The 15934-nt window shown below is 43.2% G+C and overlaps 1 protein-coding gene and 1 long non-coding RNA gene across 15 annotated transcripts in view; one reads left to right on the top strand and one right to left on the bottom strand.

Annotated features, from left to right (window-relative positions):
• TENM2 (teneurin transmembrane protein 2) overlaps window positions 1-15883 on the top strand; it is a 1791425-nt gene extending 1775542 nt beyond the window's left edge. For all 3 annotated transcript variants that reach the window (XM_044947351.2, XM_044947353.2, XM_044947352.2), the window contains 2 exons: window positions 11945-12075; window positions 13720-15883. In XM_044947351.2, the coding sequence (XP_044803286.1) occupies window positions 11945-12075; window positions 13720-14481 (893 nt within the window). In that variant the 3' untranslated portion in view covers window positions 14482-15883. The remainder of the gene's footprint in view (window positions 1-11944; window positions 12076-13719) is intronic.
• Window positions 1-15934, bottom strand: part of LOC102411198 — a 72420-nt gene that overhangs the window by 39771 nt on the left and 16715 nt on the right. The gene's annotated exons all lie outside the window — the stretch shown is intronic.

Below are 15934 nucleotides of genomic sequence, written 5' to 3'. Positions count from 1 at the left end.
AGGATCACTCCCTGGTGGGGAAACTAGATCCCACATACTGAAACTAAAGATCCCAAGTGCTGCAACTAAAACCTGACTCAGCCAAATAAATATTTAAAATTTTTATTTATTTATTTATTTGGCTTCCCTGGTTTATGGCACAGAGGATCTTTGATCTTCACTGTGGCATGTGGGATCTAGTCCCCTGACCAGGAATCAAACCCAGGCCCCTGCACTGGGAGCTCAGCATCTTAGCCACTGGACAACCAGGGAAGTCCCTTAAATTTTTTTCAAAGTCTACAAATAACAAATGCTGGAGAGGGTGTAGAGAAAAGGGAACCCTCCTACACTGTTGGTGGAAATGTAGATCGGTGCAGCCAGTATGGAGAACAGTATGGAGGCTCCTTTAAAAAAAAAACTAAAAATAGAGCTATCACATGATTCTGCAATCCCACTCTCAGGCATATAACCAGAAAAGATAAAATTATAATTCAAAAAGATACATGTCCCCTCTATGTTCATAGCAGCACTTTTCATAATAGCCAAGACATGGAAACAATCCAAATGCCCATCAACAAATGAATGGATAAAAAAGACGTGGTACATATATACAATGGAATATTACTTGACCATAAAAAAATAAAATAATGCCATTTGCAACAATATGAATAAACCTAGAGATTATCATACTAAGTGAAAAAGTCAGAAAGACAAATATATGATATAATTTACGTGTAGAATCTAAAAAATAGTACAAATTAAGTTATTTTTAAAAATACAGAGAAACTCACAGACACAGAAAACAAAGTTATGGTGATTACTAAAGGGGAAAGGGGGAGGGGGAAATATATTTGATGTTTGAGATTAACACAGACACAATACTTTATATAAAATAAACAACAAGGACCTGTATAGCACAGGGAAGTATGTTCAATTCTTGTAATAACCTTTAATGGAAAAGTATCTGGAAAAGAACATATGTAGAGCCCTCAATTCTGGACAGGATGCAGAGTAGGACTGGAGTAGGACCTCTTCTCACAAAATCACAACTAACTGCTGAACAGCCATTGACAAAAAAGACTGGAACCTACCAAATAAGATATTTTAACATCCAAAGAAGTCACAACCAGATGGTAGGAGGGGCACTTTCATGACATAATCAAATCCTGTACCCACTGGATGGGTAACCCATAAACTGGAAAATAATCATATCACATAGGTTCTCCCATAGGAGTGAGTTCTGAGCCCCATGTTGGGCTCTCCAGGCTGAGTCTGCGAACAGGAGGAGGAGTTCCAGAGCATTTGGCATTGAAGGCCAGCAGAGCTTTCGTGTAGGAGCTCCAGAGGAATGAAGGAAACAGAGACTCTACTTTTGGAGGATGCACACAAGATTTCACATGTACTGGCACTCAGCAAAAGCAGTGACCACATAGGAGTCTGGGCCAGACCTACCTGTGGGTCTTGGCAAGGCTAGTGTAGGGAGGGTCTCCTGGGGATGTGGCGATTGGCTGTGGCTCACTTGTAGGGGCAAGGACACTGGTGGTAGAAGTGCCAGGGAACAGTGATTGGTGTGAGCTCTCCCAGAGGTCATGATTTTGGCACCAATACCTGGCCCCACCCAACAGCCTGCAGACTGTAGTCCCCAGACACCCCAGGCCAAACAATCAGCAGAGAGAGAACACAACCTCATCAGCAGGCAGGCTGCCTAAAGTTGTACTGAGATCACAAGCCACCTGAAAATATGTCTCTTGAAATGGCTCTGCATACCAGAGGGGCAAGACCTAGCTCCACTCAACAGTGGGCAGGAACTAGTCCCTCCCACTAGGAAGCCTGCACAAGCCTCTTAGACCAGCCTCATCTACTAGGAGACAGACAGAAGAAGCAAGAAGATCTACAACCCTACAGTCTGCAGAAAGGAGACCACAAACACAGAAACACAGAATGAGATGGCAAAGAAATGTTTCAGATGAAGGAACAAGATAAAAAGCCAGAAGTACAATTAAGTGAACTGGTGGTAGGCAATCTACCTGAAAAAGAATTCAGAATAATGATAGTAAAGATGATCCAAGATCCTGGAAAATGAATGGAGGCACAGACTGAGAAGATACAAGAAACATTTTTAAAAGACCTAAAATATTTAAAGAAAAGAGATTAACAATACAATAACTGAAATAAAAATAGTCCAGAATAAATCAATAGAAGAATAAGTGAGACAGAAGAATGAATAAGTCAGCTGGAAGAGAGTGGTAGAAATCAGTGCTGTGGAATAGAAAAAAAGAAAAATAAAAAGAAATGAGAACAGTCTCAGAGACCTCTGGGACATTAAATACATCAATATTCCCATTATAGGAGTCCTAGAAGGAGATGAGAGAGAGAGAAGGGCCTGAGAAAATATTTGAAGAGATTAGGCACCAAACTCTCCTGTCATAAGAAAGGACATACTCATTCAAGTCCATGAAGTTCAGAGTTGTCCCATATAAGACAAACTCAAGGAAGAACATGCTGAGACACATATTAATCAAGGTGACAAAAATAAAAGACAACCAAAAATTATGACAAGCAACAAATAATATTTAAGGGAATCCCCATAAGGCTGTCAGCTGATTTTCCCCAGAAACTCTGCAGACCAGAAGAGAGTGGCATGATACATTTAAAGTAGTGAAAGGAAAAAAAAAAAAAAGTGGTGAAAGGGAAGAACCTACAAGCAAGAGTACTCTACCCAGAAAGGCTCTCATTATGATTCAGTGGAGAAATCAAAAGCTTTACAGACAAGCAATAGCTAAGAGAATTCAGCACCACCAAGCTAGCTTTGCAACAAATGCTAAAGGAGCTTCTCTAAGCAGAAAAGAAAAGGCCACAACTAGAAACAAGGAAATTACAAATCAAAAAGCTCATGGTAAAGGCAAACATAAGAGTAGGAAATCACACACAAATATGTTATCAAAACCAGCAACTGTGAGAAGAGAGAAGAGTACAAATGTAGGATATTAGAAATGCATAGAAAATTAACAGATCAGCAAGTTAAAACAATCTCATACACATAGATGCTATATCAAAACCTCATGGGAACCTCAAACCAAAAATCTACAACAGATACAAACACACAAGCAATCCAACACATCATTAAAGATAGTCATCAAACCGCAAGAAAAGAGGAAGGGGGAAAAAAGAGCTATAAAAACAAACCCAAAGCAATTAACCAAACAGCAATAAAGACATGTGGGTGCTTGCATGCTACTCCATCAACTGTAGCCTACCAGCTTCCTCTGCGCATGGGATTCTCCAGGAGAATCCTGGAGTAGGTTGTCATTTCCTTCTCCAATAGGAACATACATATCAATAATTACTTTAAACATAAATTGATTAAATGCTCCAACAAAAAGACATAGACTGGCTGAATGGAAAAACAAGACCCATATATACGCTGTCTAGTAGAGACCCACTTCAGATCTAGGGACATGAACACATACAGACTGAAAGGGAGAGAATGGTAAAGAATATTCTATGCAACTGGAAATCAAAAGAAAGCTGGAGTAGCAATATTCATATCAGACAAAATAGACCTTAAAAACTATTATAAGAGATAGTCACTACACAAACAAACAAATGGGTCCAAATTAAACTTAAAAGCTTTTCCATGGCAAAGGAAACTGTACACAAAATGAAAAGACAACATACAGAATGGGAGAAGTTATTTGCAAGTGAAACAACCAACAGTGTTTAATCTCCAAAATGTACAAACAGATCATGCCAAAAACAAACAACCCAATCAAAAAATGGGCAGAAGATCTAAACAGACATTTCTCCAAAGAAGGCATACACGTGACCATAAAGCACATGAAAAGATGCTCAACATCAGTAATTATCAGAGAAATGCAAATCAAAACTACAATGAGGTATCACCTCACACCAGTCAGAATAGTCATCATCAAAAGTCTACAAACAATAAGTGCTGAAGAAAGTGTGCAGAAAAGGGAACCCTCCTGCACTGTTGGTGGGAATGTAAATTGGTACCACCACTACAGAGAACAGTATGGAAATTCTTAAAGAAAAACAGAGCTACCGTGTGATCCAGCAATCCCTGGGCACAATATCTGGAGAAAACCATAATTAGAAAAGATACATGCACCCTAGTGTTCACTGCAGCACTATTTACAATAGCCAGGACATGGACACAACCTAAATGTCCATCAACAGAGGAACGGATAAAGATATGGAACATATATACAATGGAATATTACTCAGCCATAAAAAGAACAAAATAATGCCATTTGCAGCAATGTGGATGGACCCTAGAGATTGTTATACTGAGTAAAATTAGACACAGAAAGACAAATATCATTTGATATCACTTATATGTAGAATCTAAAAAAGAATGATACAAATGAACTCATTTGCAACACAGAAATAGACTAAGACTTTGAAAGCAGACTTGTGGTTGCTGGGGGAAAACATGGTAGGGAGGGATAAATTAGAAGCTTGGTGGATTAGCCCCAGGGCAGCCAGAGGCAATGGAAAACAGGAGGAGCCCTCTGTTCCTGGGCGTCCTCCAACATCAGCTCCAGCCTCTCTCAGACCCTCTTGCAGCAGGGCCTTTGCCTCAGCCCCAGGCTTCACATTGACCAACACCCAGTGGCCCATGAAGGTTTACACACTGAACGAGGGCCAGCAGTGGGACAGCCAGAGCACCAGACATGTCTGCCAGCTATGTGGAGAGGCTAGAGGGCATGTCCCTGCTACTTATGGCCTGACAAAATGTGATCCACTGGAGAAGGGAATGGAAAACCACTTCAGTATTCTTGCCTTGAGAGCCCCATTCAGAGTATGAAAAGGCAAAAAGATATGGCACTGAAAGATAAGCCCCTCCCCAGGTCGGTAGGTGTCCAATATGTTACTGGGGAAGAACAGAGAAATAGCTCCAGAAGAATGAAGAGGCTGGGCCACAGCAGAAACAACACCCAGTTGTGGACAGAGGACGAGATGGTTGGACGGCAACACCAACTCAAGGACATGAGTTTGAGTAAGCCTGGCATACTGCAGTCCATGGGGTCTCAACTGAACAACAACAACTGGTGGTGAAAGTAAAATCCAATGCTGTAAAGAACAGTATTGCATAGGAACCTGGAATGTTAGGTCCATGAGTCAGGGTAAATCGGATGTGGTCAAACAGGAGACGGCAAGAGTGAACATCAACATTTTAGGAATCAGTGAATTAAAGTGGACGAAAATGGGCAAACTTAATTCAGATGACCATTATATCTACTACTGTGGGCAAGAATCCTGTAGAAGAAATGGAGTAGCCCTCATAGTCAACAAGAGTCTGAAATGCAGTACTTGGGTTTATTTCCAAGGCAAACCATTCAACACCGCAAAAATCCAAGTCCATGCCCCAATCACTAATGTCAAAGAAGCTGAACTTGAACAGTTCAATGAAGACCTACAAGACCTCCTAGAATTAACACCAAAAAATGATGTCCTTTTCATCACAGGGGACTGGAATGCAAAAGCAGCAAGTCAGGAGATACCGGGAGTAACAGGCAAGTTTGGCCTTGGAGTACAGAATGAAGCAGGGCAAAGGCTAACAGATTTGCCAAGAGAACACACTGGTGATAGCAAACACCTTCTTCCAACAACACAAGAGATGACTCTACACATGGACATCACCAGATGGTCAATACCAAAATCAGATTGATTATATTTTTTGCAGCTGAAGGTGAAAAAGCTCTATACAGTCAGCAAAAACGAGACCAGTTGATGACTATGGCTCAGGTCATCAGCTCCTTGTTGCAAAATTCAGACTTAAATTGAAGAAAGTAGGGAAAACCACTAGGACTTTCAGGTATGACCTAAATCAAATCCCTAACAATTATACAGTGGAAGTGACAAATAGATTCAAGGGACTAGATCTGGTAGACAGAGTGCCTGAAGAACTATGGATGGAGGTTCGTAACTCTCTACAGGTGGTAACCAAAACCATCCCCAAGAAAAAGAAATGCAACAAGGCAAAGTGGTTGTCCGAGGAGGCCTTACAAATAGCTGAGAAAAGAAGAGAAGTGAAAGTCTAAGGAGAAAGGGAAAGATATAACCAACTGAATGCAGAGTTTCAGAGAATAGCAAGGAAAAATAAGAAAGCCTTCTTAAGTGAATGATGCAAAGAAGTAGAGGAAAACAATAGAATGGGAAAGACTACAGATCTCTTCAAGAAAATTAAAGATACCAAAGGAACATGCAAAGTTGGGCACAATAAAGGACAGAAGCAGCAAGGACCTAATAGAAGCAGAAGAGATTTATAAGTGGCAAGAATTCACAGAAGAACTGTACAAAAAAAGGTCTTAATGACCTGGATAATCATGATGGTGTGGTCACTCACCTAGAACCAGACATCCTGGAGTGTGAAGTCAAGTGGGCCTTAGGAAGCATTACTATGAACAAAGCTAGTGGAGGTGATGGAATTCCAGCTGAGCTACTTCAAATCCTAAAAGATGATGCTGTGAAAGTGCTGCACTCAATATGCCAGCAAATTGGGAAAACTCTGCAGTGGCCACAGGGCTGGAAAAGGTCAGTTTTCATTCCAATCCCAAAGAAAGGCAATGCCAAAGAATGTTCAAACTACCATACAATTGCACTCATTTCACATGCTAACAAAATTATGCTCAAAATTATTCAAGTTAGGCTTCAGCAGTACATGAACTGAGAACTTCCAGATGTACAAGCTGGTTTAGAAAAGGCAGAGGAACCAGAGAACAAATTGCCAACATTTGTTGGATTGTAGAAAAAGCTAAGGAATTCCAGAAAAACATCTACTTCTGCATCATTGACTATGCTAAAACCTTTGACTGTGTGTATCACAACTGGAAAATTCTTAGACAATTGGGAGTACCAGATCAACTTACCTGTCTCCTGAGAAACCTGTTTGCAGGACAAGAAGCAACATTTAGAACTAGACATGGAACGATGGACTGGCTCAAAGTTGGCAAAGGAGTATATTGTCACCCCGCTTATTTAACTTATATGCAGAGGACATCATGCAAAATGCTGGGCTTGATGAAGCTGGAATCAAGATTGCCAGGAGAAATATCAACAACCTTAGATATGCAGGTGATACCATTTTAGTGGCAGAAAGTGAAGAGGAACCAAAGAGCCTCCTGATGAAGGTGAAAGAGGAAAGTGAAAAAGCTGGCTTAAAACTAAACATTCAAAAAATGAAGATTATGGCATCTGGTCCCATCACTTCATGGCAAATAGATGGGGGGAAATGTGGAAACAGTGACAGATTTCATTTTAATTTTCTTGGGCTCCAAAATCAGTGCAGATGTAGCCATAAAATTAAAAGACATTTTCTCCTTGAAAGAAAAGCTATGACAAACCTAGACAGTGTATTAAAAAGCAGAGACATCACTTTGCTGACAAATGGCAAAGGTCCATCTAGTCAAAGCTATGGTTTTCCCAGTAGTCATGTACAGATGTGAGAGTTGGACCATAAAGAAGGCTGAGTGCTGAAGAATTTAATGCTTTCAAACTGTGGTACTAGAAAAGACTCTTGAGAGTCCCTTGGACAGCAAGGAAATCAAGGAAGTCAGTCCTGAAGGGCATTGACCCTAAATATTCATTGGAAGGACTGACGCTAAAGCTGAAGCTCCAATACTTTGGCCACATGATGTTAAGAGCCAACTCACTGGAAAAGACCCTGATGCTGGGAAAGATTGAAGGCAGGAGGAGAAGGGGACAAGAGGATGAGATGGTTAGATGGCATCATCAACTCAATGGACCTGAGTTTGAGCAAACTGCAAGAGATGGTGAAGGACAGGGAAGCATGGAGTGCTGCAGTTCATGGGGTTGCAAAGTCAGACACAACTTAGCAACTAAATAACAACTACTATATATAAAATGGGCTTCCCTGGTGGCTCAGATGGTAAATTATCTGCCTGCAATGGGGGAGACCCTGGGTCAGGAAGGTCCCCTGGAGAAGGAAATGGCAACCCACTCCAGTATTCTTGCCTGGAAAATTCCATGGACAGAGGAGCCTGGTGGGCTACAGTCCATGGGGTCGCCAAGAGTTGGACACGACTGAGCAACTTCACTTTAATATATAAAATAGGTAATCAACAGGGACCTACTGTACAGCACAGGGAACTCTACTCAATATGCTGTAATAACCTATATAGGAAAATAATCTGAAAAAGAATGAATATGTGCATATGGATAGCTGAATCAGTTAGCTGTACACCTGAAACAACACTGTAAATCAACTATATTCCAATATAAAATAAAAACTAAAGTAAAAAAAAGAATATATATGTATGTACATAACTGAATCACTTTGCTATACCTGAAACTAATGCACCATTGTAAATCACTATACTTCATTTGTTTAAATGTTATCCTAATAATAATAAAAACCTTGACAGTAAATGAAAAAAATATATAAATTACATGGATATTCATAACAGCATTATCCATAATAGGTAAAAAAAAAAAAAGTGTAAACTACCCAAATATCCATTAACTGATGAATGAATAAACAACATGGGATATATCCAAACAGAATATTCATCCATAAATAATAATAATATACTGATACATGCTATAACACGGATGAACCTTGAAAATGACATGCTAATCGAAAGAAGCCAGACATGAAAGGCCACATATTCTTTGATTTCATTTATATGAAATATCCAGAAAAGGCAAATCCATGGAGACTAGAAAGCAGTGGTGGTTGTCAGGGACTGAGGGGAAAGAAGAATGCAGAAGGACTACTAACAGTGCTGCAGTTTTTGAGGGGATGATGAACATGTTTTGGAATTCATGAATTCCAGAAACGATGATTGTACAACATTGTGAGTGTAACTGGAAGCCACTGAATTGTGCACTTTAAAATGATGAGTTTTATGTTACATGAGATTTACCTCAATTAAAAAAAAAAAGTAGAGGATTTATGGATGGATTAGACATCGAGGGTGAGAAAAAGAAAGAGGTCCAGGATGGTAGCTGAAAGGATGGCGTTACCATAGTCAGGGATGAAGAAGGCTACTGTGACAGATGTGGAGAGGAAGACAAGGAGCTGAGGTTTGGACAGAAGCCGGGCATGAGGGAGAAGTCCTAGATGGAGACATAAATTTTGGAGTTGGCATCAGCACGCAAGTGGTACTGAGGTGCAAATAAAACATGTCCTGGGGCTTCCCTGGTGGCTCAGTGGTAAAGAATCTGCCTGCCAGTGCAGGGGACATGGGTTCAAACCCTGATCCAGGAAGATCCCACATGCTGTGAAGCAACTAAAGCCCATGCGCCACAACTACTGAGCCTGTGCTGCAGAGCCTGGGAGCTGTGTGCCCTAAAGCCTGTGCTCTGCAACAAGAGAAGCCACTTCAGTGAGAAGCCCAAGCACTGCAACTAGAGAGTAGCTCCCACTCGCCACAACTAGAGAAAAGCCCAAGCAGAAGGCCCAGTGCAGCCAAAAATAAATAAATTATTTAAAAACAAACATGTCCTTATATGAATCCTTTTGTGTATCATCAAATCAAATAATGGACAAGTGTTTCTATTAGGCATTCTCCTCTCCATTAAGGTACCATGTGAAAATGATAAGGTGCATTTTTGCTGACTCTGAGTATATTTAGGGTGATCTGCCTTAGAATATAGATTGGGCTAGGGATAGAATGTATGACATGATAAATATACCTAAAACTGATGTATGTTTTCCATCCTGGAGTTTCCATCATAAGAGAAAAAAATGTTTTTCTCTTATTTTATATCTCTAAGAGACAATAGGTATTCACTAAATGTACCAATCATTTCATGATGTAAGTTAAATCATGCTGTATAAAATTATACAGTTCTGTATGTCAATATTATCTCAAACTTGGAAGGAAAAAAAAATGGTATTGAGGGCCCTGAGACTGGGTCAGATCACCATGTCTGGGAAGAACAGATAGAGTGGAGAAGAAGTTCACAGACTGCATCTAGGACATCCCAGCATTCAGAGCACAGAGGTGAGGAGGAACCAAAGAGGGACAAGAGGTGGCCACAAAGGTGGGAGAGGGACAAGACAGTGTGTTGTCCACAAGGCTAAAACAGAGAGAGATGCAGGAGCGTTCAACTTGTCAGAGACTTCTCATAGGTCAAAGTAAGATGAGGCCCACAGTCAGCACTGGACTCAGCAACATGGAGGTCATGTATGGCCTTGACAAGTGTTGTTTTAATGCATCTTTGGGAGCAAAGCCTGATTCAAAGGGGAGAAATGGGAGTTCCTATGTCTAGAGAACTATTTTGAGTTTGAGAAGTTCTTATAAAGGGGGTGAGACACGTATGGTGGCTAAAGGGAGAAGGACGGACAAGAGAGGAATTTTAAAGGTGCGTATTTAGTGCCATGTTTGTATGTTGATGGGGTGACCTGTTATACCAGCGGAGGGTTTTTTCCAGCAGCTCATGTGGAGTAACAGAAGGAAAGTGAGAATATGAGTACTAATGCTGGTAAGCTGGTAAATATGATGAGCGTTTGATGGAAATTCCCCCTGACCGCATCAGTTTTCTCAGATAGGAATTAAAGGTCAGCTGCTAGAGTGAGGAAGGTGTGGGGTGTTTTAGGAGAGATGAGAAGTAGCCAATCACCCGGGAGAATGGGAGAAGGACTGAATGGAAAAAGGGGATATGGTCAGATTACCAGGCATCAGGAAGGCACAGCTGGGGTTCATGGTCAGGAATTTAACACCAGTCAGTGTGGCTTCGTTCGTTTCTGCTGCCGCATTCAGCTGCAACAGGGACAAACAGGAGCCTGCCATGATTTCACCAAGCAAGCGTGATGAAGTGAGAAAGTGGCAACGGATCTGAGAATATACACAAGGGGATGATTCTAATGACTGACCGTGGAATGCATGCTAGGTAAGAAGAGAGGACAGACAAAGAAGCTGGGGGATGGGAAAAGTAGTTTAGGTTGGGTTGAAGGTCCTAGGGAAGGGAGACGTTCTGGGAGTATGGAGGGGTGAGGTTACAAAAAAGAGTAAACTAGAGAGAGTCCAGGCGGTGTTCAGAGGGTGATGTCTATGAAATTGAGGTAGAATTACTCATGATCACAAGCTTCAAAGGATGAGCAGGAGAGTTAGTAAGTGGAGGATCACCAAAAAACTAAGAGGCCAGGATACTGGAAGGCTTGACTGCTTGTATAACGAAATCACAAGGAGGGAATTCAGGAATAGAGATGGAGCATGACAATGGAGCCGACCCAACCCTAGGCCTTAGCAGGAAAGGGCAATTGTATTCTGAGCACACAAGAGCACTCTCTTGACATCTATTTGAAGAGCAGACACCTGAGAAAAGGGTCTCAGGAGCCAGGTGACTGTCTGCATTGCATACACTCAGGGACCACCCCCACTTTCATAATGAGCGAGGCTCGGTGCAGCAGCCCCTGCCTGGAGGTCCTGCACAGTGTTAATCATCACATCTACATGTTTCCGATCATTGTATCTCTAGCTTCTAAGCACATTGACTGGCCCATCAATACTGAAGTACTTGCCAAATGAAGGAATTCATTGTGACTGAACAAGCCACATGCCAGGCACCATGCTAAACCCTCCACGTGAATTTTCTCCCTCAACCTTCACGACAGCCCAATGACATTAGTAGTTTATATCTGATGAACCTGAAGCTGAGAGAGGGCCAGGAACTTGCCAAAGGTCACACAACAAGAGCATCCCAAGGGAGATCTAGCTTACTCCAGCACTGTCCTAAATCACCACATGGAGTGGGAGGTTGGGGTCAACTGCCCAAGTCTGGAAGGACATCTGTTTCCTAGAGCCCAGGTAAAGCAGCTCTAGGTCCAGACCAGGAGACCCTCACAGGCCGTTACCTCCCTCTCCTGCTGGACTCCATACTCAACATCCCACTTTATTTCATTCTCTCTCCTAGATCCCCTCTGGCTTTCTACCCATCATGATTTCAGAAGTCTTTATTTCTGTTTCCACCATAGATGTGAAAAGCTGGCTTGTGATGTTTGGATTTCAGCTCAGCAACATAATTCCTGGCTTCCCAAGAGCCAAAATGTATTTCGTGCCTCCGCCCTATGAATTGTCAGAGAGTCAAGCAAGTGAGAGCGGACAGGTAAGCGGAGGTCCCTGCCAAGAATCCGAAAGACCGTCACCATTCCCTCTGGCAAACAGAACCATGTCGGGGCCAAGGACGTGTCAGTGGCAGCAGAAAACATTGGAGCTGGGTATAAAAGGGGCATGAAACCGGGTGGCTTCACGAGACAGCAGACATCAGGGCTGTCACTTGTCTGGCGCAGCACATATTTCTTCCCAACCTCAATTATTACCTTAATTGTGGTGTCATTATCTGTTCAGTGTATACCCTTGAGTCACTCCTTGATTAACAACAGCACTGAGAAATCTAGCAGCAACCTACCATCTGCACTGCCTGTAAGATCATAACCCTTTTGGCTTTTATGGGACATAATAAAACGGTGGTTTGCAGTTTCTGTCCCATTAAAGAACATTTTTATGCCTCACATAAAATCTCAGCGTTTTATGGCCCAAACGTATACAGATTGAGTTTTCAGAACATAATCTGTGCTTGGGTTTCTCAGTGATGACCGAGAGGTGGTCAGTTTCAATTTGGGTGCAGCTGAGACCGCGGCCACTATTGGATAGGAGGGGTGGGCATCTGCATTTGGATCTCTCCTGCTGCAGAACCCGTGCTTGGCACGATCAACCTCTGAAAGGTCTCAGCTGCTCTGAATAATTGTCCAGACTGTGTCACTAGAGAGAGACCAGGAGGAACTGCCGGGTAATTGAGAACAGCATTCTCACAGTTCTGCCCCGTGGGGACCACTCACTGGATGAATAGCCATCATTTCGCTCATTCATCTAAGTGCAGTTACCTCCCCAGCACAGCCTCCTCCATTATCCCAGTCTGTCCCCCAACCACCAATTGAGATGAGTTGTAATTTGTGAGTAGAAAACTCAAGGCCAAGGAGATAATGGGGATTTCGTCCCCCTGCAGAAGCAGGGCTAGGATCCAAAGCAAATGGCTCAAAAAGCCCAGGGATATTCCCTCTGGCCCACAAAGCTGGAATCTCTTTAGCCTGGTGCTTCTCAAACATTCATATGCACGCAGACCAGGTAGAGGGTCTTGTTAAGATGCAGCTTCTGACTCGTTGGGTCAGGAGGGAGGCCCAAGATTCTAGTCTTTGCTAATAAGGAGGGTCCTGGTGATGCCTCGGCTCCTAGCCGTACTTGGAGTAGCACAGTGCCAACTCAAGGAAGTTAATAAACATCCCCTTCTGGAGTGGGTAGCCATTCCCTCCTCCAGGGGACCTTCTCAACCTAGGGATCGAACCCAGGTCTCCTGCACTGCAGACAGATTCTTTACCAACTGAGCCACCAGGAAAGCCCCTATATATGTATAACGCAGCTGCTAAACCATCAGCAGGCCAAATGACTCTCTCTTCTGCAATGATGGAGGGACACGGTAAGTAGGTAGGCCTGGGTATAAATGCCAGTCAGGTGTTATGCCTCTGCACCCCCATTTATCATTACAAGGTAGGGAGGCCATACCATCAGAGCGCTGGAAACAAGCCAGCCTGTCCTAGTTCCAAAAGGTAGGGCTCTCTTAGTTCTGATCATGACAGATGCAAAATGTATTCTTGGAGGGGTGTCCCAGCCTTCTTCTTTCTGACCCAGCCCCTAACTGCACAGGGTGAGCCCAGCCCACCCTCTCAGCTCTCTGTGTCTCTTCTGCCCACAGCTCATTACAGGTGTCCAGCAGACAACCGAGAGGCACAACCAGGCCTTCCTGGCTCTTGAAGGGCAGGTCATTTCTAAGAAGCTCCACGCCAGCATCCGCGAGAAAGCAGGCCACTGGTTCGCCACCACCACGCCCATCATCGGCAAAGGCATCATGTTCGCCATCAAGGAGGGGCGGGTGACCACCGGCGTGTCCAGCATCGCCAGCGAGGACAGCCGCAAAGTGGCGTCTGTGCTGAACAACGCCTACTACCTGGACAAGATGCACTACAGCATCGAGGGCAAGGACACCCATTACTTCGTGAAGATCGGCTCAGCCGACGCCGACCTGGTCACCCTGGGCACCACCATCGGCCGCAAGGTGCTGGAGAGCGGGGTGAATGTGACCGTGTCGCAGCCCACGCTGCTGGTCAATGGCAGGACTCGAAGGTTCACCAACATCGAGTTCCAGTACTCCACGCTGCTGCTCAGCATCCGCTACGGCCTCACCCCCGACACCCTGGACGAAGAGAAGGCCCGCGTCCTGGACCAGGCCAGGCAGAGGGCGCTGGGCACGGCCTGGGCCAAGGAGCAGCAGAAAGCCAGGGACGGCCGCGAGGGCAGCCGCCTGTGGACGGAGGGCGAGAAGCAGCAGCTGCTGAGCACGGGCCGCGTGCAGGGCTACGAAGGCTATTACGTGCTGCCTGTCGAGCAGTACCCTGAGCTGGCGGACAGTAGCAGCAACATCCAGTTTTTAAGACAGAACGAGATGGGAAAGAGGTAACAAAATCGTCTGCTGCCATTCCTCGCCTGGATGGCTCAGCGGGAGTCACTGTTATCTCCTCTCCTAAGGAGATGAAGACCTAACTGGGGCACTAAAGGCCGGGCTGCTTTAGGAGACCAAGTGGCAAGAAAGCTCACATTTTTTGAGTTCAAATGCTACTGTCCACACGAGAAGTCCCACCTCCTGGAGTAGACTAAAGCCCGGCGGCAAAATTCCTGAGGAAAAAAACAAACAAACAAACAAAACACAAAACAGACAAATAGACGAACACACAACCATGTTCCAAGTTCCCCTAAAATAATGACCCACTTGTTCAGGGTCTACACAGCCAAGAGACGGAAAGAGACGCAAAATGTTCAAAAGAAACAAAAGAACATACATATGCACACAGGAAACAAACAACATACACACACACACACACACACACACAAAACAAAAACACACCGACCGCAAAACAGAGACGTGAAGACGAGAAGGCCTCATGTTCTATTACCTCACTCATTCACACGTGAGCGACACACAGATATCCGTGAGGGCCAGCATCCCAGGACCAGCTAAGGACCACGATTCAGACTGCTCGTTGGATAGATAACTACAGACGTTTTCGTTTAAACAAATACAGGTGCATTTAAACCACGACTTTGGGGGTGATTTGTGTGTAGCGACTGGGGAGGGGGGGTAAAAGTGAAAGAGTGAGCACTGGAAATAACTTTTTAAAGAAAAAAAATAGAAAAACACAAGAAAAAAAAAGGAAATTAATATCAAAAATCGAAGCGAAATAATACCGTTCAGCACTTAACTCTCAGGTCCTGATTTAGTCTGGCCTGAGCTAATTTATTTGAGCGCAGAGTGTAAAATTTAATTCCAAGGGTGGCTATAATCACTACAGATCAATTTCATACTCTTTTGTCTTTGAAGATTCCATTGTGGACAGTAATACGCAGTTACAGGGTGTAGTCTGTTTAGATTCCGTAGTTCGTGGGTATCAGTTGCAGTAGAGGTGTGGGCATCGTGACACTCTTTTGCTAAACGGGCACCACTTCAGATCACCCTGTACATACCTAAGCCTCGAGGCACAATCACTGTTTGAGATTTACAATTATTAGTGTGTTTGTTTGGTCCAGAAACTGAGACAATCACATGACAGTCACCACGAGGAGAGAAAATAAAAAATTTTAAAAACCCACAAAAAACAAGAAAAAAAAGTTTAAAAAAAAACCATAAAAAAATGTCTAATAAGAACTTTGGTACAGGAACTTTTTTGTAATATACATGTATGACTTGTTCATCGAGTTTTTATATTAATTTTAATTTGCTGCTAAGCAAAGACTAGGGACAGGCAAAGATAATTTATGGCAAAGTGTTTAAATTGTTTATACATAATAAAGTCTCTAAAACTCCTGTGGACACTGGTCTTCTGTGGAAATGCTTTGCGGTGAGGGCAAGGTCAAAA

Source organism: Bubalus bubalis, chromosome 9 (assembly GCF_019923935.1).
Source record: "Bubalus bubalis isolate 160015118507 breed Murrah chromosome 9, NDDB_SH_1, whole genome shotgun sequence".
NCBI lineage: Eukaryota > Metazoa > Chordata > Mammalia > Artiodactyla > Bovidae > Bubalus > Bubalus bubalis.
Note: the sequence above shows the minus strand (reverse complement) of the source record. Positions and strands in the feature narration are given on the sequence as shown.